Here is a 25,222-nt window from a genome sequence, read left to right as displayed (position 1 = left end):
CGACTTCCTTGGCAGGCAAGTTCCAGGTAGCACAGGCCATTCGGATAGGGACAGATGACAAGGCTGGGAAACATCCATCAGGCCCGAGCGGCGTCCTGCCATAGGAGTTGAGAACGAGGAAGTTCTCATTTGCATTTTCCCCATAATTCGTGCAAAATTGAGATTTGTTTGCTAAGCATAGCCACCTCATTCCTGTAGTCCTCCACTAGCAAACAATTTCCGCACTGGAACTCCGGATTGTCAATATTGTCCCGGACAAGAGCGTAAAATAAACACAGCTTCTACAGCGCTGGAAACGTTCATTAGCTATTCCAGGCGAAGTGGGCTCCATTGCAACCTAGCTAGCTAGCTGGCTAGTTGGTAGCAGGTGTTGACACAGGTATCTGAGTTCTTGAGTTCGGAAGTTTTAGGCGTTGAGTCGGTGTCTCCCGACAGCAGCTGGCGGGGAAACACTAGAAGCACAATGAGGGGCTATACTGATCACACTCACACACTGGAAATAAGTACTTTCCTTTAGCTAAAGCTATTGCGAGCGTTGTACGAGTTCCCTTCGGGTAGTCTATACGCTCGGCAGTAGTCTGGCTCGGCTGTAGTCATTGGGATCAGTCAAGACAATGATGAACCAGTAGGTGTCAGTATTACCACAAAAACTCTGGTAGAAGTCTGCATCGTCACGGCAAAACAACAGCAGACTTAGAACGAGGAAACAAATGTTATAATTCCAATGAATTACGTAATTAATTAATTAAAAGGAAAATTCCACTTCTTTTCAACCTCATTTTAATTATTTCCAGCACAATACCATTGTCTACATATGTGGAAACGGCGCATTTCTACATTTTGTAGAAACAAATACATGTATACATTTAAAACGTTCTACCTGATGACATCATCAAAAGTTAAAACATGTTAAAAACATTGGCTGTGTTCCAAAATGCGCACTTGCATTCTCCTGTTCTTGTCATGCTCCCTCCCTCCAGCACTCGATGTCGCAGGTCTACTAACCACCAGTCCTGGCATCCCACATTGCGCACACCTGGCAACCAACCAGAGAGTATACTGTCAAGTATCGGAGAACGCAGATCGCTTAAAATCTGTTACATTTTAAATGTACTTCGACGTGACCTCCAACCTAAACAGGAAACTGCATCATCACGCGGCCGGCATCAACAAAAGCTAGTTTTCATGCTAGCTAGGTACGTCTGTTTATATTGTAGCCAATGTAGCAGCATGAGCAACTAGTGCTAGCAATTCAGTGAACAACTATCCCAGAACCGTGTCCTCCGGTGGGATCGGACTGGAGGAGGAAGGGAGAGCTAGCTGGTTGGGAAAATGGCGGAAGCAGATGTTCTGTTTGAATCAGTGTTGCCAACTTAGCGACATTGTCGCTATATTTAGCAAGTATTCAGACCCTTCTAGCGACACATTTTCAAAAAAGCGACTAGCGACAAATCTAGCGACTTTTTCTGGTGTTATTGGAGACTTTTGGAGACTGACGTGAAAGCACGTATCGTTCTTACTCTTCTCAACGAGCAGCGGGTGCTGCAGTGGGTACTGCCGTGGGCCCCACCCCCGTCCCAAAGCACTCACAGGCAGCCCAGTCCTCGCGCAGCAGTCCCTCCCAACTGCAGTTAGAGCAGGAGATGTTCACCCCTCCACGTCCAGACTGCAAATGAATCGCGCATCCGCTGGCTGATCCCGCCCTGGCCGGATGTAAATGTAGGGATGTAAATTCAGGGCGGGATGTAAATGTAGGGTGTTTTTTACTCACTTTTTGTCTCTTCCACAACGTTTTTTCCTCTCTCCTACAGCGTCCATCACAATTACATGCACATGGCCAATTATGCAAATTAGGTTGATGATGTCATTTAGCGACTTCTAGCGACTTTTAGGACAGCCAATAGCTACTTTCCTTACTGAGGAGTTGGCAACATTGGTGTGAATCAGATGGCGTGTCGAGTGGACATGAGAGTGAGAAGAATTGGATGACAGTGGCGAATGCAACATAAAATAAGAGAAATAAAGTGGTAATGGAAACTAGGAAATCCAAGCCTAGTTCTGATTATTTTTTGGTTGGAATAAGGGTTTTGGATCGGTGTTGCTACCTGGGATATCCGTTTGTCTCTATTAAAATTGTGGATGTGTTGGATGAGGTGGCGTCGATGAGAGTGACGAGAAGTTGGCTTATTTCGGGTTTTTTGTGTTTCTATGGAACAGAAGGAGCGTGCTCTGCGCCTCAAGAAGATGTCGGATTGGAATGTGTCGTGTGTGGATCTTCGAAGCAGGGCGCCTATCAAGGGTGTGGCGCTAGAAGTAAATGCAAAGGATATACATCAATAATTGGATCAAGTGGTTGGAGCACAACAACTGACCTGCATGTGGAAGCCCACGCCATCCATTCTATTGTTTTTTGATGAAGAGTCTTCGTTATATGAGATTCCCTGTGAGAGTGTTGTGTCTGAAAACATGTTGCTAATCATGCTGTGGAGGACAAGGAGATCCGCTGACACTGTACTTTGATTATAAAGGTTTATTCATAACAAAGGATTTCAGCGTCGATTTACAGATACCTGCAGGCATCTGAAGAACAGTGGACCCAAAAGAATATGTTGTTCTGACCTCCTTTGTCTTCACCAAGTATTTATAATCTTTACCAAGATAGGGGTGGTTTCCCCTACAGACCAATCCCATCACTCCACACAACAGACTTCCTCTGTTTTTAGGGTACTCCTATAGAACTGCTCTCCAGATGTCTCCCTTGGCCAAATCAACATTCTCTAAGCTACCATTTGCAAACACTAACAACGTCATAAATTCCTTAGATACCACACTACCATTTGCAAACGCCCACAAAGTCATAAATTCCCTAGATACCACATTACCATTTGCAAAGCTAACAAAGTCATAAATTCCTTAGATACCACATTACCATTTGCAAAGCTAACAAAGTCATAAATTCCTTAGATACCACAAGAGCCTTCGTGCCCAAACTCATGCAGTGTGAGAAATGTAAATGATTTGGTCATGTGTCAAGTGTATGTAGACTGAACGAAGACTGAACGAGTATTATATGCCACCTGAGCCTAAATGCTGCAATTGTGGTGGTGAACTCGCACCCGAATTCCTAAAGTGTCCTGTTAGGGTGAAGGAGATGGAGGTGGCAAGAAGAAGGACTGTCCAGAATGTGTCCTATCCGGAGGCGGTGAGAAGAGTGGAAGAAAGGAGTGGAGTTGAAGAAGTAATGGTAGGAGTAGAGACAATGGATAATATCAACAGAGGGATCATGAAATGTTGCATGTTAAGAAGGTGGACTTTGTAGCGTTTATTACTTTGGTTATCGACTGCACAACGCAAACGGAGAGGAAATCTGAGAAAATGGGCATAATTGTGAGTGCGGCTGAGCGTTTTTTGGGACTCACTAATTTTTCGGAACAGGCATTGCAAGGAATCCTGTCGATGAATGCTCCGTCCTGTGTAGGAATGTAATTTGAACTGTGACTGAAGGAGTGGGATGGTTTGATTTATTTTTGTATTTTGTATTATGTCGGGTCCCCCCCCACGTCCTTCCCGCAATGGAATATATATATTTTTTTAATATTCCATACAGTAGGTGGTGGCAATACACCAATAGGTGTAGTCTGTCATAAACCTTTACAGAAGAAGAGGAACAACAACTATCCCAGAATGGGAATATTTAACACAAATAACAAGTAACATAATCGATTTTCTCTGTTAGTGAATTAAGCTGACACAAAAAAATATGAAATAAGATATTTTGCTACCTGTTTAAGAACGATAAATACCCACAATAGTAGTGTTTCACTGTGAAACTAATATTGCATTGCGATATTTTATTTTCAGGTTTGCATTGTGGTAAATTCATACAACTGTAACACTCGTGCATATTTATTAAATGACACTGATGTTTAAGATAGCTTTGTTTTACATTCACCTTACGCATTGCTTAATTTGAGCCAGTGTGGTGATTTAAGTAAAATATATTTGAGTAGTTAACAGGGAAACAAGGAGTCTCAAGACAGTTCGCAATAGAACATACCAGAGGGGGGCATCGTTTACTAGGCTACCTAAATTATTGGGCTCATCAGGTTACCACCAGTGTTTGGAATACATTGAGTTCGTTGACAAAACAGACAATGGGACGCCTTTTCACATGGAGATGTATTTGTCAAAGGTCCGCGGTGGGTCTGTATAAACTAAGTTGATATAATGGAGACAGGTTTGTAGCAGCGAATGTCATCTATTCATTTACTGTTATAGTATTTCTAAGTAGCAGCCATATCAGCCACGGAAACTAATTGTTTTCACTTTATGATAGAACATTTTGATAATTTTTTTTGCCTAACTGGGGCTCTACCTGAAATGTTAGGATTTTCTTGTGATCAAAACAACACTATTTTGTTTAAATAGAGATAGAATCTCCCTGTAGCTCAGTTGGTAGAGCACGGCGCTTGCAACGCCAGGGTTGTGGGTTCGTTTCCCACGGGGGGGCAGTATGAAAATGTATGCACTCACTAACTGTAAGTCGCTCTGGATAAGAGTGTCTGCTAAATGACTAAAATGTAAATCTAATTGTGTTTCTTTGAAAAATTGGGCCTGGTTGAGAATATAACATTCTGCCTGAGTGTGGTGCTGTTTACCGCAATTTACTGGATTATTTTGTGACCAGAACAAAACTACTTATTTTACTCAACTATAGATTTAAATAAATGGTGTTTCTTTAAAAAGATGGCCCTGGCTGACATGGACTGTTTCCTCACCTTATTCTCCTTGTGGTTATCCATGGTTGTTGGTTATTTACCTGGTAACAACAAGTGAAAACTTAACAAGGACTGAAGCGAGACACCTTATTTTACTCAACAAAGATTGAAATAAATGTTGTTTCTTTGAAAAGATGGGCCTGGCTGACATGAAAAATAAATTAAGGGGAAAGGATCCAGAGGCTGATTATCTTTCTGCACATGGTAAAAACAAACGTAGGACATTGAGCGCTACCTGAATTGACTCAGAACAGTAATATAAATTGGCCTAAAGCAGGGCTGCCCAACCCTCCACCTGGAGATCTACTGTCCTGTAGGTTTTCAGTCCAACCCTAATGTAGCATATCTGATTCAGCTAGTTAAGGTCTTGTTGAGCAGCTAATAAGTAGAATCAGGTGTGTTAAATAAGGGTTGGACTGAAAACCCACAGGACGGTAGATCTCCAGGAAGAGGGTTGGACTAAAAACCCACAGGATGGTAGATCTCCAGGAAGAGGGTTGGACTAAAAACCCACAGGATGGTAGATCTACAGGAAGAGGGTTGGAGTGAAAACCCACAGGATGGTAGATCTCCAGGAAGAGGGTTGGAATGAAAACCCACAGGATGGTAGATCTCCAGGAAGAGGGTTGGAATGAAAACCCACAGGATGGTAGATCTCCAGGAAGAGGGTTGGAGTGAAAACCTACAGGATGGTAGATCTACAGGAAGAGGGTTGGAGTGAAAACCTACAGGATGGTAGATCTACAGGAAGAGGGTTGGACTAAAAACCCACAGGACGGTAGATCTCCAGGAAGAGGGTTGGACTGAAAACCCACAGGACAGTAGATCTACAGGAAGAGGGTTGGGCAGCCCTGGCCTACACTATCACAGCGAGGTCAAACAGGGGTGTGTGTGTGTCATATTATCAAATGTCCACAGCAACACTATTGATGATTCTCTAGCCCCAGTGTATGTGGTGTACCATGGTCTTAGTCATAATCTCACTAACCCTCATCTTTTCTCTGTCTCTCCGTCCGGAGGGCCTGAGGCTCTTGGACCATGACTGAGGACACCCTGGCCTGACACCTGGATGTGCCTGCCCCCCCCACCCCCCCATAATTAACCTATACAGCTCTGGAGCCATTGTCTTACCTACTGTACTACTGAAATAACTTCTGTCAATTATTTGTCATTTTATAGAATACCCTTTCTTAATAATGACTCAAAGGTGTGTGACCATTAACATTGTCTGTCCTTCTCTCAAAGTGTGAACTTGCAAATTTTAACAATGGTGTAAAGTAGCTCAAGCCAATGCTTACACCTATCCAATGCTTGGATGTCCATGAGGAGAGGGGTGGACAATTGGTATTATAGAGTACTACAGTATGAGTCATAATACCCTTAAAACTTAGTGGTCAAACAGGGAAATGGTTCCAATCGTTTTTCCACCATTCTTTTTTCCCAAAAGGGATCTTAGAAACACTTCAAATAAGGGCTGTGTTTCATGAAGGTTTACCCTGGCGTGACGTTTTGATAACCGTGTAAATCTCTCTAGGACAAGGTTACTTTTTTATCAATATATTGGCTTGTATTTACCCCCAACAAATGAAATGCTAATTAGCTGCTAATGTGGCTATTATAAAAAAACTACAAATGACATGATCGGGACGAGACTACCGAATCGAGGTAAAGGTAAGAATCTCTGTATTAACTATCTGTTTGCTAAATGTAGTAATGAATAAATTGGCTACATTTCTTTAAATTGACAATTCTGTGAACTGTCTTGGGCAAGTTTTAAATTGTCACAATACCTGTTAGCAAACGTGTCAGCTAGAGATGACGTGCAGGAGCTTGCAGGGATTTGTAGTCTTGCATGATGTTTACTTTGATGCTAATTAGCATTTTCGATTCTGAGAGGGTAAGCCTACACGAAACACAGCCCTTATTTTAAGTATGGGAAAAATGATGGTTGAAAAACGATTGGAACCATTTTCCTGTTTGACAGCTAGGTTTTATGGGTATTATGACACCTCCACTGTGGGGTTCTATACAGAGAAAGGTTACAGGGAATGGGGTGCCCTTTGGGACGCATTCTGCCAGTTGAGCCCCACCCTGCCTATTGTAAATCATTTCTCCATCCCATTCCCCCAGTTAAGCAAATGAAGAGGAGAGCCTGTGACTATACTTGATGTAGTAAATTACTTTTCCTGTCAATTAATTTATTTTATAAACGTCCTTTATTGTGTATGTGTGTCCTTTTTGAAGGTTTAATAAAACCTTAATTCAGCCAAGAAATACATATTTTCATTGTTGGACTATTCAACACACTGAACAGTCATGTACCAATGAGGTTAATTGTTACATTGCAGTTGTGTGTGGTGTTGTTGCCATTCACACTCATCTAGCCTTGTTATGGAATAACTGATAACTGACTAAATGCCTCAGCATTAAGAAATCATTGGGGAAAGAAGTCACACTTCCAGTTTGCACTAATCTATATTTGACTTGCTGTTCTACAGCGATACAAACTGTATAAAAGTATACATTCAAGACCCTATGATCAGATGGCTTTTCATAAAGATGTCATGGTAAGTAATGGAATCCAAGTTTCTGGGTGAGTGACTTGAGGGAGAGAAAGAACCAGTGGAGGCAGCAACAGGCAGGTAGAGGGGGGCCAGATGGGATTGGGCCAGGTAGCAGGTAGAGGGGGGCCAGGTGAGATTGGGCCAGGTAGCAGGTAGAGGGGGGACAGGTGTGATTGGTCCAGGCAGGTAGCAGGTAGAGGGGGGACAGATGGGATTGGTCCAGGCAGGTAGCAGGTAGAGGGGGGCCAGGTGTGATTGGTCCAGGCAGGTAGCAGGTAGAGGGGGGCCAGATGGGATTGGGCCAGACAGGTAGCAGGTAGAGGGGGGCCAGGTGTGATTGGTCCAGGCAGGTAGCAGGTAGAGGGGGGCCAGATGGGATTGGGCCAGACAGGTAGCAGGTAGAGGGGGGCCAGGTGTGATTGGTCCAGGCAGGTAGCAGGTAGAGGGGGGGGCAGGTGGATTGGGCCAGGCAGGTAGCAGGTAGAGGGGGGCCAGGTGGATTGGGCCAGGCACGTCCAGGTGTCAGGCCAGGGTGTCCTCAGTTGCAGTCCAAGAGCCTCAGGCCCTCCGGAAGGAGAGATGGAGAAAATATGGGGGTTAGTGAAAGCGTGCACTTGGTGTAGAGAATAATAGTGTTGCTGTGGACACTGGACAATCTGACTGACTAATACACACACACCTGTTTGACCTCGCTGTGATACTGTAAGCCAATTTATGTTACTTTTCTGAGTCAATTCAGGTAGCATTCAATGTCCTGAGTTTGACAGGTTAAAGAGATGTGCAGAAAGATATTCAGCCTCTGTGGATCCTTTCCCCTTAATGTATTTTTCATCTCAGCCAAGCCCCTCTTTTCAAAGAAAACACAATTTAATTATATCTCTATTTGAGCAAAATAAGTAGTGTTGTGATCACAAGAAAATCCTAACAATTCAGGTAAAGAGCCACAGTTTCCATTTCATGTGGATGAATTACCTGACACATGAAAAAAGTCACGACCGGGCTGATGGAAGCATGAAATGCCGGTACAACTTTATAAATGCTGACAGACAATTTGTTAGTTCGACATGGTGGGATCTTTTTGTGTCTGTATTATACATTATGTGAGAAATGGCAGTGGAAACTCTTTTATGCGCAAATATTGATATAATAACCATCATATCTGAGTAAACTTGGAGTCACACGATGATATGTTGTGTGGTCCTCCGACTACAACTCGGGAAAGCATGCAGTTTATTAGGCTACAGATGAAATAAATGAAGATGAACTTCACAGGGTGGTGAATGTGCACGGTGATGAGCTTGATGCTCCTTTCTAATTAATATCCAGGGTCTTATTCTGGTGACATGATGATCGATGCTTGGCTGCCGTTTGACAAATACAAATAATATCGTTCTTGTTCATAATAATCTCATAATGTAGGAAGCCTACCCGCACTGTATCTGGGAGCTGTTGGCTACAGCACATCTGCCAAGACCAGAGTGGGCACATTCGCTATATTACGCAACAGTTTGTGACAAAACCATCAGTAGACTTGAAAATACGATGGAAACCCATTTAAGTTGTATTTTTTGTTCAGTACATGGGAATTCAACGGCAAAAGTTATTTTATGTGCACTATGTCATCACGCACAGCTTTTTATCTGCAAAAAGTATGTTTGATGGAAACATCTCTGGTGGGAAAATGTGCGTATTGTTTTATGCAGATTTTAAAATATTCGCATGAAAATCTGTCACAAATTGGATAGATACTTTTATTGAAATTCCAGCAAAAAGCAAACAAGATGGCTGTCTTTAAATGGGTTGCTATAGTTACTAACAGACAAAGCCTGTAGCTATGTATAATGACCGTTAGCTAGATACAGTAGAATAACATAGCTAGCTAGTTGCTGTTCATGTACACTGATTTTCATACACTTGACATTTACATTACATTAACTTACCATTTTCTACAGAGAATTCATCCTAGCACTGCCTTTTAATTGTATTGACATCTAATTAAACAGCTTTCAATAAACCGTACCTACCAAATTCTGCCCTGTCTCTTCCATTGAGGTTTAAAACAACAGTCTCTTCCAGAACAATACATTCAAAATTAAAAAATAACAATGTGCCATTTTCATTAGCTTCTTCTTCTATGGTATAAGTAGGTAATCAAAAACAACTGGCTACTCACGAGTGCCCAACTGTGTTCATATTAATAACTACATGTCAGTGAGACTCCTCAAGAGCGCCACCCTGTCACTATCCTCGTTCAACTGACAGCTATGGTAGCCAGCTCTAGCCAGGTAGTCAGCTCTCTAGCGCCCCTCTGACAGGAACATTTTCAGAACGAATTACAGTAGCCAGTGAAATATCCAGCCGTCAGTGATGGTATAATATAATATAATATGCCATTTAGCAGACGCTTTTATCCAAAGCGACTTACAGTCATGTGTGCATACATTTTTTACGTATGGGTGGTCCCGGGGATCGAACCCACTACCCTGGCGTTACAAGCGCCATGCTCTACCAATTGAGCTACAGAGGACCACAGTAGTCAGCTCTCTAGCGCCCCTCTGACAGGAAAAATGTCAGGAAGAATTTGCCAGTGAGATAGCCAGCCGTCTTAGGGGTATCTAAAAGTTAAAATTAAACTAACCACCCTCATATAGACACATTGACACACTGTGATCAATTTGCCATTGGTGGCAAAATAAATGAGAGCATAGAACTCAGAAATAGCCTATGGCCAATGCAGCAGTAGGCCTATAACTTCCATTGTCAACTAAGTAAACACATAAACAGTAGAAAATATCCTGATGAAAATTCTGGTTCTTTCAATCGCATTCATCTCTCTACTCCACCTGTCTTCCTCCCTTTCTAGCTGTCTTGACTTGAGCTAGTGAAGTGCAACATTGTATCATCAAATCATCACTGGGTCCGGCCCGAAGCTGTTGCTAGCGAACTTGCAACATTGTATCAACTAGCCTATTCCGGGCCCTCAGAGTTTCCTGTGCCATTGAGCTCGGGACAGACAGCTGTTTTTTATGACGTTTCCACTGGATATATGGGATCATCAGATCATATTTTGCTATTTCACACCGAGGCTTGGTGATTATCGAGACCGGGAGTGTTGGAAAGATTTTTCAAATACTGAGGGACTATCATGCGCAATGTTTACTTATTAGTGGTGTATGTGGTGAGTTAAGACAATCAGAAATGAGACATTGCCAAATGGGCAATTTCCTACATATTCATGCATTCTGGACAGAGACGCACCATATCTTCGCCACACCCCCCACCCCTTCTTCTTGATGCAACATTTTCAATTATGCTCAAGACACATTATCTTCACACATATTTTAGACGCTTTTCACTGACAGCCGCAACTCAATGAGCTAGACCTAATGCCACGTGCACTACCCAAATTCTCTTCCCAAATAAGCATAGGCCTACACACTTGTGATTTGAAACAATCCACAGCTATAAAAAAATATAAATAAACATATGATCCTCTGTGGCTAAGTCATAATGCCCTGGTGAAGTCTTTTGAATGATTTTATTTAGACCGAAGTAATTATATAATTTGTGCCAAACATCAATTTACTTTAGGGCAATCCAGCATCCTAACAGTGCACTGTGCACCCGCCAACTTTCCATTCCAATTCGCCAGACGCAGAAACCCGAGATAAACTCAGCAAAAAAAGAAACGTCCTCTCACTGTCAACTGCGTTTATTTTCAGCAAACTTAACATGTGTAAATATTTGTATGAACATAACAAGATTCAACAACTGAGACATAAACTGAACAAGTTCCACAGACATGTGACTAACAGAAATGGAATAACGTGTCCCTGAACAAAGGGGGGGGGGTTTGTAACAGTCAGTATCTGGTGTGGCCACCAGCTGCATTAAGTACTGCAGTGCATCTCCTCCTCATGGACTGCACCAGATCTGCCAGTTCTTGCTGTGAGATGTTACCCCACTCTTCCACCAAGGCACCTGCAAGTTCCCGGACATTTCTGGGGGGAATGGCCCTAGCCCTCACCCTCCAATCCAACAGGTCCCAGACGTGCTCAATGGGATTGAGATCCGGGCTCTTCACTGGCCATGGCAGAACACTGACATTCCTGTCTTGCAGGAAATCACGCACAGAACGAGCAGTATGGCTGGTGGCATTGTCATGCGGGAGGGTCATGTCAGGATGAGCCTGCAGGAAGGATGATAGATTAATTTGTGTATTAAGAATAATGACTAAAGGATTTCACCCCAAATACAGTAGAAATGTGTATACGATATTCGAATTATCATGTAGTGTCAACCCACTAACAGAGGGGGTACTAAACATTGAAGGGTGAAGGAGAAGGCGGAAACAGTTTAAGAAAGCCTCCTAAAGGTGGGAGGAGCATAGTGCCTTTATTTGTCAAGAGGTATAAAAACAGTATGTATGTGTTTTTGGCGCCAGAGCTCTCCATGAATAAAAATACAAAAAATCCTTCTTCGTGGTAATGGACCTTGAATCATTTATGATTAAAACCAGAGCCTTACAACCTCTGGTAATGATTCAAGCTTAGGTTGAATTAGAGATAGAAATTCACATAACAAAGGATATCTTTCCCGTAACGCACAGCGTTGAGATTGCCTGCAATGACAACAAGCTCAGTCTGATGATGCTATGACACACGCCCCAGACCATGACGGACCCTCCACCTCCAAATCGATCCCACTCCAGAGTACAGGCCTTGGTGTAACACTCATTCCTTTGACGATAAACGCAAATCCGACCATCACCCCTGACCGCGACTCGTCAGTGAAGAGCACTTTTTGCCAGTCCTGTCTGGTCCAGCGACGGTGGGTTTGTGCCCATAGGCGACGTTGTTGCCGGTGATGTCTGGTGAGGACCAGCCTTACAACAGGCCTACAAGCCCTCAGTCCAGCCTCTCTCAGCCTATTGTGGACAGTTTGAGCACTGATGGAGGGATTGTGCGTTCCTTTTTTTGTGTGGGTATTTTACCCCCTTTTCCCCCCAATTTTGTGGTATCCAATTGGTAGTTACAGTCTTGTCCCATCGCTGCAACTCCCATACGGACTTGGGAGAGGTGAAGGTCGAGAGTCGTGCATCCTCCGAAACACAACCCAGCTGAGCCGCACTGCCCGCTTAACCCGGAAGCCAGCCATACCAATGGCAACCGTGTCAGCATGCACTGCGCCCGGCCCGCCACTGGAGTCACTAGTGCGCGATGGGACAAGAACATAGCTGCCGGCCAAACCCTCCCCTACCCTGGACGACGCTGGACCAATTGTACGCCGCCCCATGGGTCTCCCGGTCGTGGCCGGCTGCGACAGAGCCTGGACTCGAACCAGGATCTCTTGTGGCACAGCTAGCACTGCGATGCAGTGCCTTAGACCACTGCGCCACTCGGGAGGTTGAGGATTGTGCGTTCCTGGTGTAACTCGGGCAGTTGTTGTTGCCATCCTGTACCTGTCCCGCAGGTGTGATGTTCGGATGTGCGTAGGCCAAACCGTTCAGATGCTACAGACGTTATCGTGAGAAGACCGATTTTCGGGATGTCTCATGGTCTGACAAACACCGCTCTAGCTTTGCCACCTTTCACCGCAGATGCGGAAGTGCGACATAGGCGGATGCGGTGGATTGAAAACTGATATCTCTAGTTTAAACCGACATATGTTGATGGAGATGTTGTTATTATGCTAATTATAAACGTGCATCTTTTGGTCAGCGCCCGTCTCTGTCAAATAAATTATCAATATTTAAATATTTTTGGGGGACAGGCAATGGCCGACCCTGCAGCAAGGTAGGCAGTAGGAACGGAATGATCTCAGCTAGACTGCTAGTTTGATTGTATTGACACTCCCAGAGTTACATTAGTCCGTTTTCGTCCAAAATATTGAGTAATTGAAACTGAAACAGTGCATCCCCAATGGCTGGGAGAAGCAAACAATGTAGCAGGCTAGCTGTGATTTGATTTGATTTGATATACAACAGCAATATTTGTTGGACTACCAATACATTTATTGGTGAATTATATTAACCATGCATTGAACTGCATCCATCTATTCTGCCAACAACATAATCGAATTTGGAGTCAAATAGAACCTATTTCAAAAACCTGTTATAAAGATGGTTTTGTAGCATAAACTATGAATTTGATATTTTTCACTGATATTATGATTGTCTGTTTGTTCCATATCTGCAAAGTAGCTAAAAAGCTGTCAGTTTCACTTTAAGCTGTTGATATAATTTTTGTATTTTGTAATATTTGATGTAACTATTATTATAATTTTTTTTTACTGTTGGTGTTTTTTACCTGCTGAGTTTATCGTTTAGCTCCAGAGATGGTGTGTGGGCAGAACTTCCTATGTGTGTTTTTGACAGTAGGCATGCTCACCTTGGCTGATAGTAACCTTCTCTCCATCTTTTTCTCTTTCCCTCTCTTTCAACTTTTCTCTCCACTCCCCTTCTGTCCCCTTAAAGGGCAACCTATCGCAGCCCCAGAGCTAGTGTGTAGGCGGAGCCTGGTACAGGTGGGTCTCAACAGGGCTAACCTGGAGGCTGCTGGTCTGAACGCTTCCTCTTCTTACCTGGCCGACCCAGAGGAGGCTAACGGCACGGTGTGGTACCAGGTTGGAACACTCTGGAAGTGTGAACAAATTACCTCAATTTGTGCCAAAAGATGATGCAACAATGGAGGAGTAACTGACTATGCAAAAGTTGATGCAACAATGGAGGAGTAACTGACTATGCAAATAATAAATCTATCTTATGGCCTTTTGTCTTTTCTCCAGACCAACGCCAGCCAAGCTGTCTACTGTGGAGGAAATTAATCAATTAGACATACGATGCTGTTTTTCTACTTAGAGAATTGTCCATTGATTGATGCTAGTGTTTTTTGGCAATACAAGCTTGTCTTGTGTGACTTAGTCATGAATCAGAGCGTTCAGATTTATGAGCCGTTTGGGTGCGACCGCAGTATGTGACCTCCTGTGTTTACAATCAGCAGGAATTTAGCTATGTGGGAAGTGCAGGGAGGAACAGAGAAATGGTGGCGATATCAGCTATATTGATCTACACAGACAAGTTAAATTACTTTTTACAACTCTGTTCCCAGGGCCTGTTTCTGCACATCTGCTAACAGCCACGTAGACAAAAGAGGTTGTACTTTTTCTATAAAAACTGAGACCCAGCTATGATTCATTGGGCCTTAACCATGCACTTCAACAGTGCATGGTTAACTGCTCAATTTTTGCAAATCTTATAATAAAGTTGTTGTTTGAAGAATTTGCAGTCTCTCTTCCCTTTGAGTAAGAGTTTCTACGACACTAATTCAACAGCTTATTTGTTTAATAAGCTTCTGACTCCCTCACTCGACCAGTGAGCCTTCCTTTCTCCTGTATCTATCCCCCTGGAGAGCAGCCTGGATGTAGCCGTCAGACCTACCTGTGAGAAATATGATATGTTTACACACTGTTTGCCAAATGTAATTTTTCATTTCTGTTTCCTGGTTTTCATTTACATTCAAATCGAACCCGTGATCCTTGATGTTGCTAATGCCATGCTCTATCAACTGGGCCACACTGGACCACAACTCAAGCTGTCATGATAAGCCACATTAACATTATATAATACATCTGACTTAAATTGATACTTTGGCTCCATTTCTTTTGCTAGATAGCGTTAGTAGCGCTAGTCGACTGTACCTCCACCAAAACGCCTCTATTTTTCATCCTATAGCTTTTTCTCCATCTTCTTTTTAAATAGTGAGCCAACATGTTTTCAACACTTTTATTTCCATGACTGATCATGGCTCTCTCTTGTCCCTCTGCAGCAGATATATAGTGAGCAATATGCTTGGAACATCAAATTGCAATAAAATCGCAGTATCGAAATCACAATACCTAGAGAATCGTGAAAATTTTGAGAATTGCAATACGTATCGTATCGTGAGGTCCCTGGCAGTTCCCAGCCCTGACACACACAGACACACACACACACCTCACTGGTAACCTTGTCTTTTCACTGTTTGTCTTCTAGGGACCAAATGGACAGAGTGAACCAAACAGCCCTGCAATGGGACACCAGAGAGCTTCTGTATCTTAACAATGATGAGATAATAAAGTGAACTGTACCTTTTACTATTATATCAGTCTGTTGTGTCATTATATCAATGTCTGTTGACTTAAGGTTAAGCAGAGCTAGGGTTAAGCTGAGGTTCTGATAGAATTTCATCTTGTTCATGTCTTTTATTTTCTACTTACTGTTTCACAGTTAACGTGACTAAACAGCAGGACTTAAGTCATTAAGAGGGTGATGCTTCCTTCTTCATCAATTAAAGGGTTCATGTATTTTTTGTTGGCCCTATTTTGAGAATGCCAGACCCATTTATTTTATGATGTACAGAAGGCCACATGACATGACCATATTTGGTCGTAGGCCCGTTGCTAAGGTGTTTAGTAAGTTATTTACTAAGGTTTTCTAATTGATTGATCAGGCTTAAATGTTATTTGACTCCCTTATAAGGGTGAACCCATTTTTTAAAAAGTATGTGCTAACTTCATCCATGAGCTCTTCTCATGGATTCACAGGCTCTAAACATTGAATACCTAGCTCTCAAATTCTTTATTCATGTAGAAGTGACATAACAATAAAACAAAACATAACAAATCACATTTTATTCGTCACGGAAACAACAGGTGTAGACTAACAGTGAAATGCTTAGTTACGAATCCTTCCCAACAACAGGTGTAGACTAACAGTGAAATGCTTAGTTACGGACCCTTCCCAACAACAGGTGTAGACTAACAGTGAAATGCTTAGTTACGGAACCTTCCCAACAACGCAGAGAGAAAGAAAATACAGAAATAATAGAAGAGTAAAACACGTAATAATGAAAGTAATAATAAATACACAACGAGTAACGATAACTTGGCTATATATACAGGTTACAGGTACTGAGTCGATGTGCAGGGGTACGAGGTAATAGAGGTAGATATTTACATATACAGTGCATTCGGAAAGTATTCAGACCCCTTTACTTTTTCCACATTTTGTTACGTTACAGCCTTATTCTAAAATGGATTAAATGTTGGGGGTTTTCTCATCAATCTACACACAATACCACATAATGACAAAGCAAAAACAGGTTTTTAGACATTTTAGCAAATGTATTAAAAAATAAAACACTGAAATATCACATTTCTCAGATCTGTGCCTCGACACAGTTGTCATACCAAGCGGTGATGCAGCCAGTCAAGATCCTCTGAATGGTGCAGCTGTAGAACATTTTGAGGATCAGAGGGCCCATACCAAATCTTTTCAGCCTCCTGGGGAGAGAAGAAGTGTTGTCAGGCCCTCTTCTCGACGGAAAATATAAGGGTGCAACCATTTTTTTTAAACGTATGTGCTAACTTCATACATGAGTTTCATGGATTCACAGGGGCTCTAAACATTGAATACCTAGCTCTCAAATTGTTCAAGCATGTAGAAGTGACTTAACAAAACACTTCCTGTATCGTCTAAAAGCCATAGAGAGAGGGACAATGCCTGTGGAACACTATGGTTCTGTCTCAAATGGCACCCTATTCCCTATATAGTGCACTACTTTTGACCATCTTAGTAAACAAAAGTAGTGCACCATATAGGGAATAGGGTGCCATTTGAGGCTGTTTTTAGATGAGTGGGAGCAGTTCACCTTTCCCTCAGCGTGAGTAGTTTACATAATGTCATCATGGTGACAACTGGCTATTGTTGTTCATCTAAAGCAAAGAGAAAAGGGTTGGGAACATTAGGTATTAAGTCAGATCTTTTCTTGTTATTAATCCGCTGATTCAGCGTGACCTAATTGGAGATGTATTACGTGCGCGCAGCACAGTTGAAACAGGCATATCTATAGTACAAACAGAAGACAAAACACTGAAAGATAAAGGGAACATGACAAGAACAATTACATTTGAAATCGGAAGTTTACATACACCTTAGCCAAATAAATTTAAACTCAGTTTTTCACAATTCCTGACATTTAATCCTAGTAGAAATGCCCTGTCTTAGGTCAGTTAGGATTACCAATTTATTTTAAGAATGTAAAATGTCAGAATAATGGTAGAGAGAATGATTTCTTTCAGCTTTTATTTATTTCATCACATTCCCAGTGGGTCAGAAGTTTACATACATTCAATTAGTATTTGGTAGCATTGCCTTTAAATTGTTTCACTTGGGTCAAACGTTTTGGGTAGCCTTCCACAAGCTTCACACAATAAGTTGGGTGAATTTTGGCCCATTCTTCCTGACAGAGCTGGTGTAACTGAGTCAGGTTTGTAGGCCTCCTTGCTCGCACACGCTTTTTCAGTTCTGGCCACAAATATTCTATAGGATTGAGGTCAGGGCTTTGTGTTGGCCACTCAAATACCTTGACTTTGTTGTCCTTAAGCCATTTTTCCACAACGTTGGAAGTATGCTTGGGGTCATTGTCCATTTGGAAGATCCATTTGCGACCAAGCTTTAACTTCCTGACTGATGTCTTGAGATGTTGCTTCAATATATCCACATAATTTTCCTTCCTCATGATGCCATCTATTTTGTGAAGTGCACCAGTCCCTCCTGCAGCAAAGCACCCCCACAGCATGATGCTGCCACCCCTGTGCTTCACGGTTGGGATGGTGTTCTTCTGCTTGCAAGCGTCCCCCTTTTTCCTCCAAACATAACAATGGTCATTATGGCCAAACAGTTCTATTTGTGTTTCATCAGACCAGAGGACATTTGTCCAAAAAGTACGATCTTTGTCCCCATGTGCAATCGCAAACCGTAGTCTGGCTTTTTTATGGCTGTTTTGGAGCATTGGCTTCTTCCTTGCTGAGCGGCCTTTCAGGTTATATCGATATAGGACTCGTTTTACTATGGATAAAGATACTTTTGTACCTGTTTCCTCCAGCATCTCCACAAGGTCCGTTGCTGTTGTTCTGGGATTGATTTGCACTTTTCGCACCAAAGTACGTTCATCTCTAGGAGACAGAACACGTCTCCTTCCTGAGCGGTATGACGGCTGCGTGGTCCCATGGTGTTTATACTTGCGTACTATTGTTTGTACAAATGAACATTGTACCTTCAGGCGTTTGGAAATTGCTCCCAAGGATGAACCAGACTTGTGGAGGTCTACAATTCTTTTTCTGAGGTCTTGGCTGATTTATTTTAATTTTCCCATGATGTCAAGCAAAGAGGCACTGAGTTTGAAGGTAGGCCTTGAAATACATCTACAGGTACACCTCCAATTGACTCAAATGATGTCAATTAGCCTATCAGAAGCTTCTAAAGCCATGACATCATTTTCTGGAATTTTCCAAGCAGTTTAAAGGCACAATCAACTTAGTGTATGTAAACTTCTGACCCACTGGAATTGTGATACAGTGAATTATAAGTGAAATAATCTGTCTGTAAACAATTGTTTGAAAGATTACTTGTGTTACGCACAAAGTAGAAGTCCTAACCGACTTGCCAAAACGATAGTTTGTTAAGAAAAAATGTGTGGAGTGGTTGAAAAACTAGATTTAATGACTCCAACCTAAGTGTATGTAAACTTCCGACTTCAACTGTAGATGTACAGTGAGCTCCAAAAGTATTGGGACAGTGACAATTGTTTTTGTTGTTCTGGCTCTATGCACATTGGATTTGAAATTATTCACTGGCTTTGAGGTTAAAGTGCAGACTGTCAGCCTTAAGTTGAGGGTATTTTGATCCATATCGGGTGAACCGTTTAGAAATTATAGCACCTTTTGTATATAGTCAACCGATTTTAGGGGATCAAAAGTATTGGGACAAATTCACTTATGGGTTAATGTGGATGCTACCATGGTTACAGATAATCCTGAATGAAATGTGAATAATGAGTAAGAAAGTTACAGAGGCATAAATATCATATCCACCCCCAAAAAAATGCTAACCTCCCCTGTTATTGTAATGGTGAGAGGTTAGCATGTCTTGGGGGTAAGAAGTCAGCCAAATGTTAAGTGGTTCTCTGGGTTATCGTGAGGCATTATTCACCTCATAAATCCTCTGGTGTTGCCCTTAATGCCACCAATCAGCCTCCACACCTGTCCTGTTGATTTAAGGTTTTGGAGATTTCTTTTAAGTTCGCTTAATCCATTTGAAAACATCCAATTTATCTGACACGCTACCCAACAAAGCATATAGACTTTAGCTTAATCACAGCCCAGGTTTGAATGGTTTGTTTGTTGCATTCCTTACGTATGAACGTTGATAGTTGTGATTCAACCTCTTCCAGACCTATTGTTAGCCTGAAATCCAGTCAGTTTCTGCTGACATTTCACTCCTTGTACTCTGTGTCATTGCCAAACTGTTTGTCATGACAAGGAGTGGCAAGGAGTGGAATGACAGCTAAACAGACTGGAACCCAGGCTAGGGTATTGTCCCTGGGAATATTGCACAATGTGTCACGTTTCCCCACTCCCCTGTAACCAGTGTATAAATGCCCAGCTAACAGGTGGGTTCTAGCAGGCAGCATCCAGATTTGGTAAGTCAGTACTCCTCTCAGATCACTAGTCATACTGTATGGTTCAACAAAGTTAGATCTTTTTGGTTTGGTGAAATGAGTATATCTGAACTGACTAAGTTTGAAATGTTATAATACCCTCCAGAGAATTTGTATGTTTATGCTTACTATGCAAAAATGTATATATTTGATGTTTCATAACATTTGTTTTTTAACGTGGTTTATTGCAGTCTTGTGACAGTTGTCCTTTAAAATATATATATATTTTTTAAATCACATAGATGACCTGTATAGATACAATTAAATCAAATCAAACGTTTATTTAGAGTGCATTTAAAAGTGACTGCCTTTCCAGTAGAGGTAAATAGTGGATACAGTGTGGAGGAATAAAAGCAGTGTTTTTTCCTTCAGGTTGTGTTCCCCGTTTCTGCCCCTGGATAAGGAACTACTGTTGATGAGGATGATCTTGGTAGCTCTGCTGGGGCCTCTACTGGTTCTGTCCAGCACTGGACATACCTCAGGTACAGACAATTATACTATATATTTAATACATCTAAATATGTATGTATATTACATAATGAATACTATATATGACAAACAATACATCATTTTCTAAATTTGATTTTCTTTTTGAGTGTGTTATTTTAGTTCTGCCATATTGAGATAAAATATATTTGGTTAGAGTTGACAGTATAGGGATACATGTATTATGTATTAAGTATTGTATTTACTAAGTATTTATATACAGTATAATAGTATATAACCCACCACACAATTTACTTCTGTATTTTCTCTGCTCTTTAGTCTCAGAACCTAAAAATGGTTGCATCAAAACAATTCAGGTGTATCATGATACCACAACCTAAAAAGAAGATGAACCCATATATTCCCAAATTCCCACAGGTACGATTGTCACCAGCTGCGAGGCGTGTCACGAACAAGCCGTCTGCCACCACACCTCACTCATGGCAGGTGATATCACATGCACCTGTAAGAAGGGCTTCTCCGGCGACGGCCTCATCTGCACACCTGGCCACAACGACGCCGGTGCCGACCACCACGCCCCTCACCGTGTCCGCCGCTCCTATCCCACCTCCAACAGCAACCTTGCCCATGTCCGGTTCAACTGCGGCTTTTATGAGTGCGCCGACGGGGAGGACTGCATCACGGTCGACGGCATCCAGCAGTGCGCCGACCCCTGCAAGAGACACACAGTGCTGAATGAAGCGTGGCGCTCCACTAACAACAATGAGGGCGAGAAGCACTGCGACCGCAACGTCCACTGGGACGGCTATTACCGCATGTTCATCGGTAACCAGAGTGTGTCCATGCCGGACAAGTGCGTGGAGTCGTTCATGTGCGGCACCCAGGCTCCCTTGTGGCTGGCGTTCCCTCACCCCCAGCAGGTGGATGCGATTGTCCGGAGTGCAGTGTGCGCCAGCTTCAGAGGAGTATGCTGCTGGGTGCAGTCTCAGCCCATCCACGTCAAGGCCTGCCCCGGGAACTACTTTGTGTACAAGTTCGTCATGCCGCCCGGGTGCTACTTCGCCTATTGTGCATGTAAGGTTTCGCCGCCTGCTTTTCCAAGTTCTGAGGGGGGCTTGGCTTGTTGTTGTTCTGCCTTTTGAATTGAAGTTATTGTAGCTTTTTTTTTTTACTGTTTACTGCTTAGTAAAGCTGGTTATATACACCATGATGTTCTTCTTATGGCCCTAGATATCAGTACTCAGCATATTCATCCAGTACATTCATATAGGCCTATTGTATGATTCTAGTAATACCAGCATACTAGTTATTTCAAAACATGAGCGATGAATGTTCCCTCATAACTGTGTCTCCTGTTTAACTCCTTGTTCCAGATGTGGCAGCTCTCACCACAACACCAAAACCAGTCACAACAACAACTGCAACAACCACAACAACAAAAGCACCTGTAAAGGTCACCACGACAACACAAACACCAGTAAAAGACACCACAACAACACAAACACCTGTTAAGATCACCACGACAACACAAACACCTGTTAAGATCACCACGACACCGCAAACACCTGTTAAGATCACCACGATAATGCAAACACCTGTAAAGGTCACCACGACAACACAAACACCAGTAAAATACACCACAACAACACAAACACCTGTTAAGATCACCACGACAACACAAACACCTGTTAAGATCACCACGACACCGCAAACACCTGTTAAGATCACCACGATAATGCAAACACCTGTAAAGGTCACCACGACAACACAAACACCAGTAAAAGACACCACAACAACACAAACACCTGTTAAGATCACCACGACAACACAAACACCTGTTAAGATCACCACGACACCGCAAACACCTGTTAAGATCACCACGATAATGCAAACACCTGTTAAGGTCACCACGACAACACAAACACCTGTAAAAGACACAATAACAACACAAACACCTGTTAAGATCACCACGGCAACACAAACACCCGTAAGAAACATCACTATGACAAAATCACCAGTAGATGTCACCTCGACAAAAACACCAGTAGACAACAATCGCACGACAACAACAACGCAGTCACAGGTTGCCATGACTACGCCAAAAGCCATGTGTGGTACCTGCAGAGCGGGGGAGACCTGCGTGAGCAATGATGGCGTCACCTGGTGGTGTGAGAGGCAAAGTGAGTCCTCAGAAAACACCTGATTGAGGTCCTATGTACACTCCTTGAAAAAAGGTGCTATCTAGAACCTAAAAGGGTTATTCGGCTGTCCCCATAGGAGAACCCTTTGAAGAACCCTTTTTTGGTTCCAGGTATAACCCTATTGGGTTCCAAGTAGAACCCCTTCCCTAGAGGGTTCTACCTGGAATCAAAAAGGGTTCTACCTGGAATCAAAAAGGGTTCTACCTGGAACCAAAAAGGGTTATCCTATGGGGACAGCCGAAGAACCCTTTTGGAACCCTTTTTTCTAAGAGTGTATATGAGAATGTGTAATTCCTTCTTTTCATTTGGGGTTCTTGAATAACATTCTTTCCTGTTTTCTGTCTTTTCTTAACCCTCTCTCCCTCTCTTTCTCTCTTACAGATCAGCCTGTTTTGCTCCGCCCAGAGGTGGTGTGTGGGCGGAGCCTGATACAGGTGGGTCTCAACAGGACGAACCTGGAGGCCGCTGGTCTAGACGCCACCACTGCTAACCTGGCCGACCCCCGGTGCAACGTTCACGAAGAGCGTGACGGCATGGTATGGTACCAGGTGGAGCGCATGGAGGGCACCTGTGGAAACACTCTCGAGGTGAGAACCCCCCCCCCGACCAGTTCACCCCGTTCCTCACCAAAACTTTCAACAGAGAACACTTGATGTGAGACATGTTGCCATCAACAGAAAATGATTAATTGATTAACTGAAATCCAATTGTCCAAGAATTGTATTGAGAACTGGTGAGAGGTCCTCTCCTAGCTTCTAATCTTCTTCCATTTTCCCCCTTTTCCCAGACAAACGGAACTGACGCCATCTTTTCCAACAGTTTATTTGTCTACCACATTCGCAATGTATCATTCACCCGACCCGTGAGCGTGCCTTTCTCCTGTGCCTATCCTCTGGAATCAGAGACCAGCCTGGATGTGGCCATCAAACCCTACCTGTCGTAAGTGGAGACGTTACAGTAAACAATGTAGAACATGGACAATGTAACACAATGTAACACAATGTAACACAATGTAGAACAATGTAGGCTAACACATGTTGAACTGTCAGTATTCTGTTAATGCATAGACAGTTATTACTCTAAAACTGTGTTTCTTGATGATCCTTTAGATAGTTAATAGTTTTGCCCCTCCGTCCACTCATCACAGTACTGGTTGTTCTTGTTATTCCAAGAAAATACTCAGTTGAAGCTGGCTGTGTAATTGTGTTAGCTTATAATATTAATAATAATAATCATTTATTATCTTGCCTATGTAAAGTGACTTTGGGTGTCTTGAAAAGCACTTCAAAAATAATGTGTATTTATTATTATTATTATTATTATTATTATTATTAATAAGAATAACAAATAATTGTATTTATCCTGTAAAGTGTATTTGTCAGACCCAAGGCACTGTTTGTCATTCATCATCTCTGACTGCATCTCTTATTAACTAAATCTCCTATTCACCCCTTTGACAGGCTGAAGAATGCCAAAGTCGGTAAGGGCTCCAAAGTGGGCTCCAACATGACTCTGTACCGCAACGACAACTTCACAGAGGCTTACCCAGCGGGCGGAGTCACCTTGCCGGTGGGTTCCGTGCTGCACGTGGGTGTGTCCGTAGAGGAGTCCGAGACGGAGCGTTTTGTGGTCGTTCTGGAGGACTGCTATGCCACGCAATCCCCCGACCCTGAGGACATCATGCGATACTACGTCATTCAGAACAAGTATGTGTGTGTGTGTCTTGGTTCATACTCAAGGAACATATGGAGGAGGTTTTCCCAGACACAGATTAAGCCTAGTCCTGGACTATAAAACACTTTAAATGGAGCTTCTACATTGAGAATGCTTTTTAATCCAGGACCAGGCTTAATCTGTGTCTGGGAAACCGGCCCCTAATGTTTGTGTATTTTGTGATGCGTTATCTAACTCTTAAACCCTGACCCTGTTTCCTAGATGTCCGACTGAATTCCGTCAGGTGAGGGTGGAGGAGAGCGGCTCGTCCCTCAGGGCTCGCTTCTCTGCTCTGCTGTTCCTCTACCAGGGGGACTACCGGGATGTCTTCCTGCACTGCAGACTCAGCCTGTGTGACCAGAGGAGTACCTCCTGCACTCCAGTGAGTCCTGCATCTTTCCCGCTGGCTCATCTACTCAGTTTGTGGTCTCTCTCTGGTCTCACTCATTTTGTGTGTGGTGGTTTCTGACACTTCTGAGTCTCTCTGTCTCAGTGTCTGGTCTCTCTGACTCTCCTGAGTCTCTCTGTCTCAGTGTCTGGTCTCTCTGACTCTCCTGAGTCTCTCTGTCTCAGTCTCTGGTCTCTCTGACTCTCCTGAGTCTCTCTGTCTCAGTCTCTGGTCTCTCTGACTCTCCTGAGTCTCTCTGTCTCAGTGACTGGTCTCTCTGACTCTCCTGAGTCTCTATGTCTCTCGAGTCTCTCTGTCTCTCTCTGGTCTCTCTGACTCCTTCTCGTCTCTCTCCTCAGGTGTGCGCCAAAAGGAAATACCGCTCTGTCACCTCCTCCGTCCCCCTCGAACCCCTCACCATCGGACCAATCACCTGTTAGTATGACCTCATAAGTTATTACTCAAAACCAATAAGTTAATAGATGTCAATCAAACAAATTATTTTGATGTCAGTGATGGACACTCAGGTAACTAACTAACTAACTAACCGTGTATTTGTTTTTGACTTTCAGGGTCCCAAAATGAAGATTGA

At 42.9% G+C, this 25,222-nt stretch overlaps 1 protein-coding gene across 1 annotated transcript; it reads left to right on the top strand.

Moving 5' to 3' along the window:
- Positions 1–1,947: 1,947 nt before the first annotated feature.
- LOC121533068 (pancreatic secretory granule membrane major glycoprotein GP2-like) lies at positions 1,948–24,711 on the top strand. Its single transcript, XM_045211669.1, has 11 exons — positions 1,948–1,971; positions 2,218–2,299; positions 13,818–13,959; positions 20,254–20,363; positions 20,746–21,402; positions 21,702–21,805; positions 22,453–22,468; positions 22,911–23,116; positions 23,317–23,468; positions 23,990–24,235; positions 24,465–24,711. The coding sequence occupies exons 1-11, from the start codon at positions 1,948–1,950 to the stop codon at positions 24,709–24,711; spliced, it is 1,986 nt and encodes a 661-aa protein (XP_045067604.1).
- The last annotated feature ends 511 nt before the right edge of the window (positions 24,712–25,222 follow it).

Source organism: Coregonus clupeaformis, chromosome 38, assembly GCF_020615455.1.
Source record: "Coregonus clupeaformis isolate EN_2021a chromosome 38, ASM2061545v1, whole genome shotgun sequence".
Lineage (NCBI taxonomy): Eukaryota > Metazoa > Chordata > Actinopteri > Salmoniformes > Salmonidae > Coregonus > Coregonus clupeaformis.
This window is presented reverse-complemented; position numbering and strand designations above follow the sequence as displayed.

Bases quoted from the DNA above. Each gene is read 5' to 3' on its own strand.
- LOC121533068 (XM_045211669.1), top strand. From the start codon at position 1,948: ATGGCGTGTCGAGTGGACATGAGA. The intron at 1,972-2,217 runs GTGAGAAGAATT...TCTATGGAACAG, and splicing joins CGTGTCGAGTGGACATGAGA to AAGGAGCGTGCTCTGCGCCT. The intron at 20,364-20,745 runs GTACAGACAATT...AAATTCCCACAG, and splicing joins CAGCACTGGACATACCTCAG to GTACGATTGTCACCAGCTGC.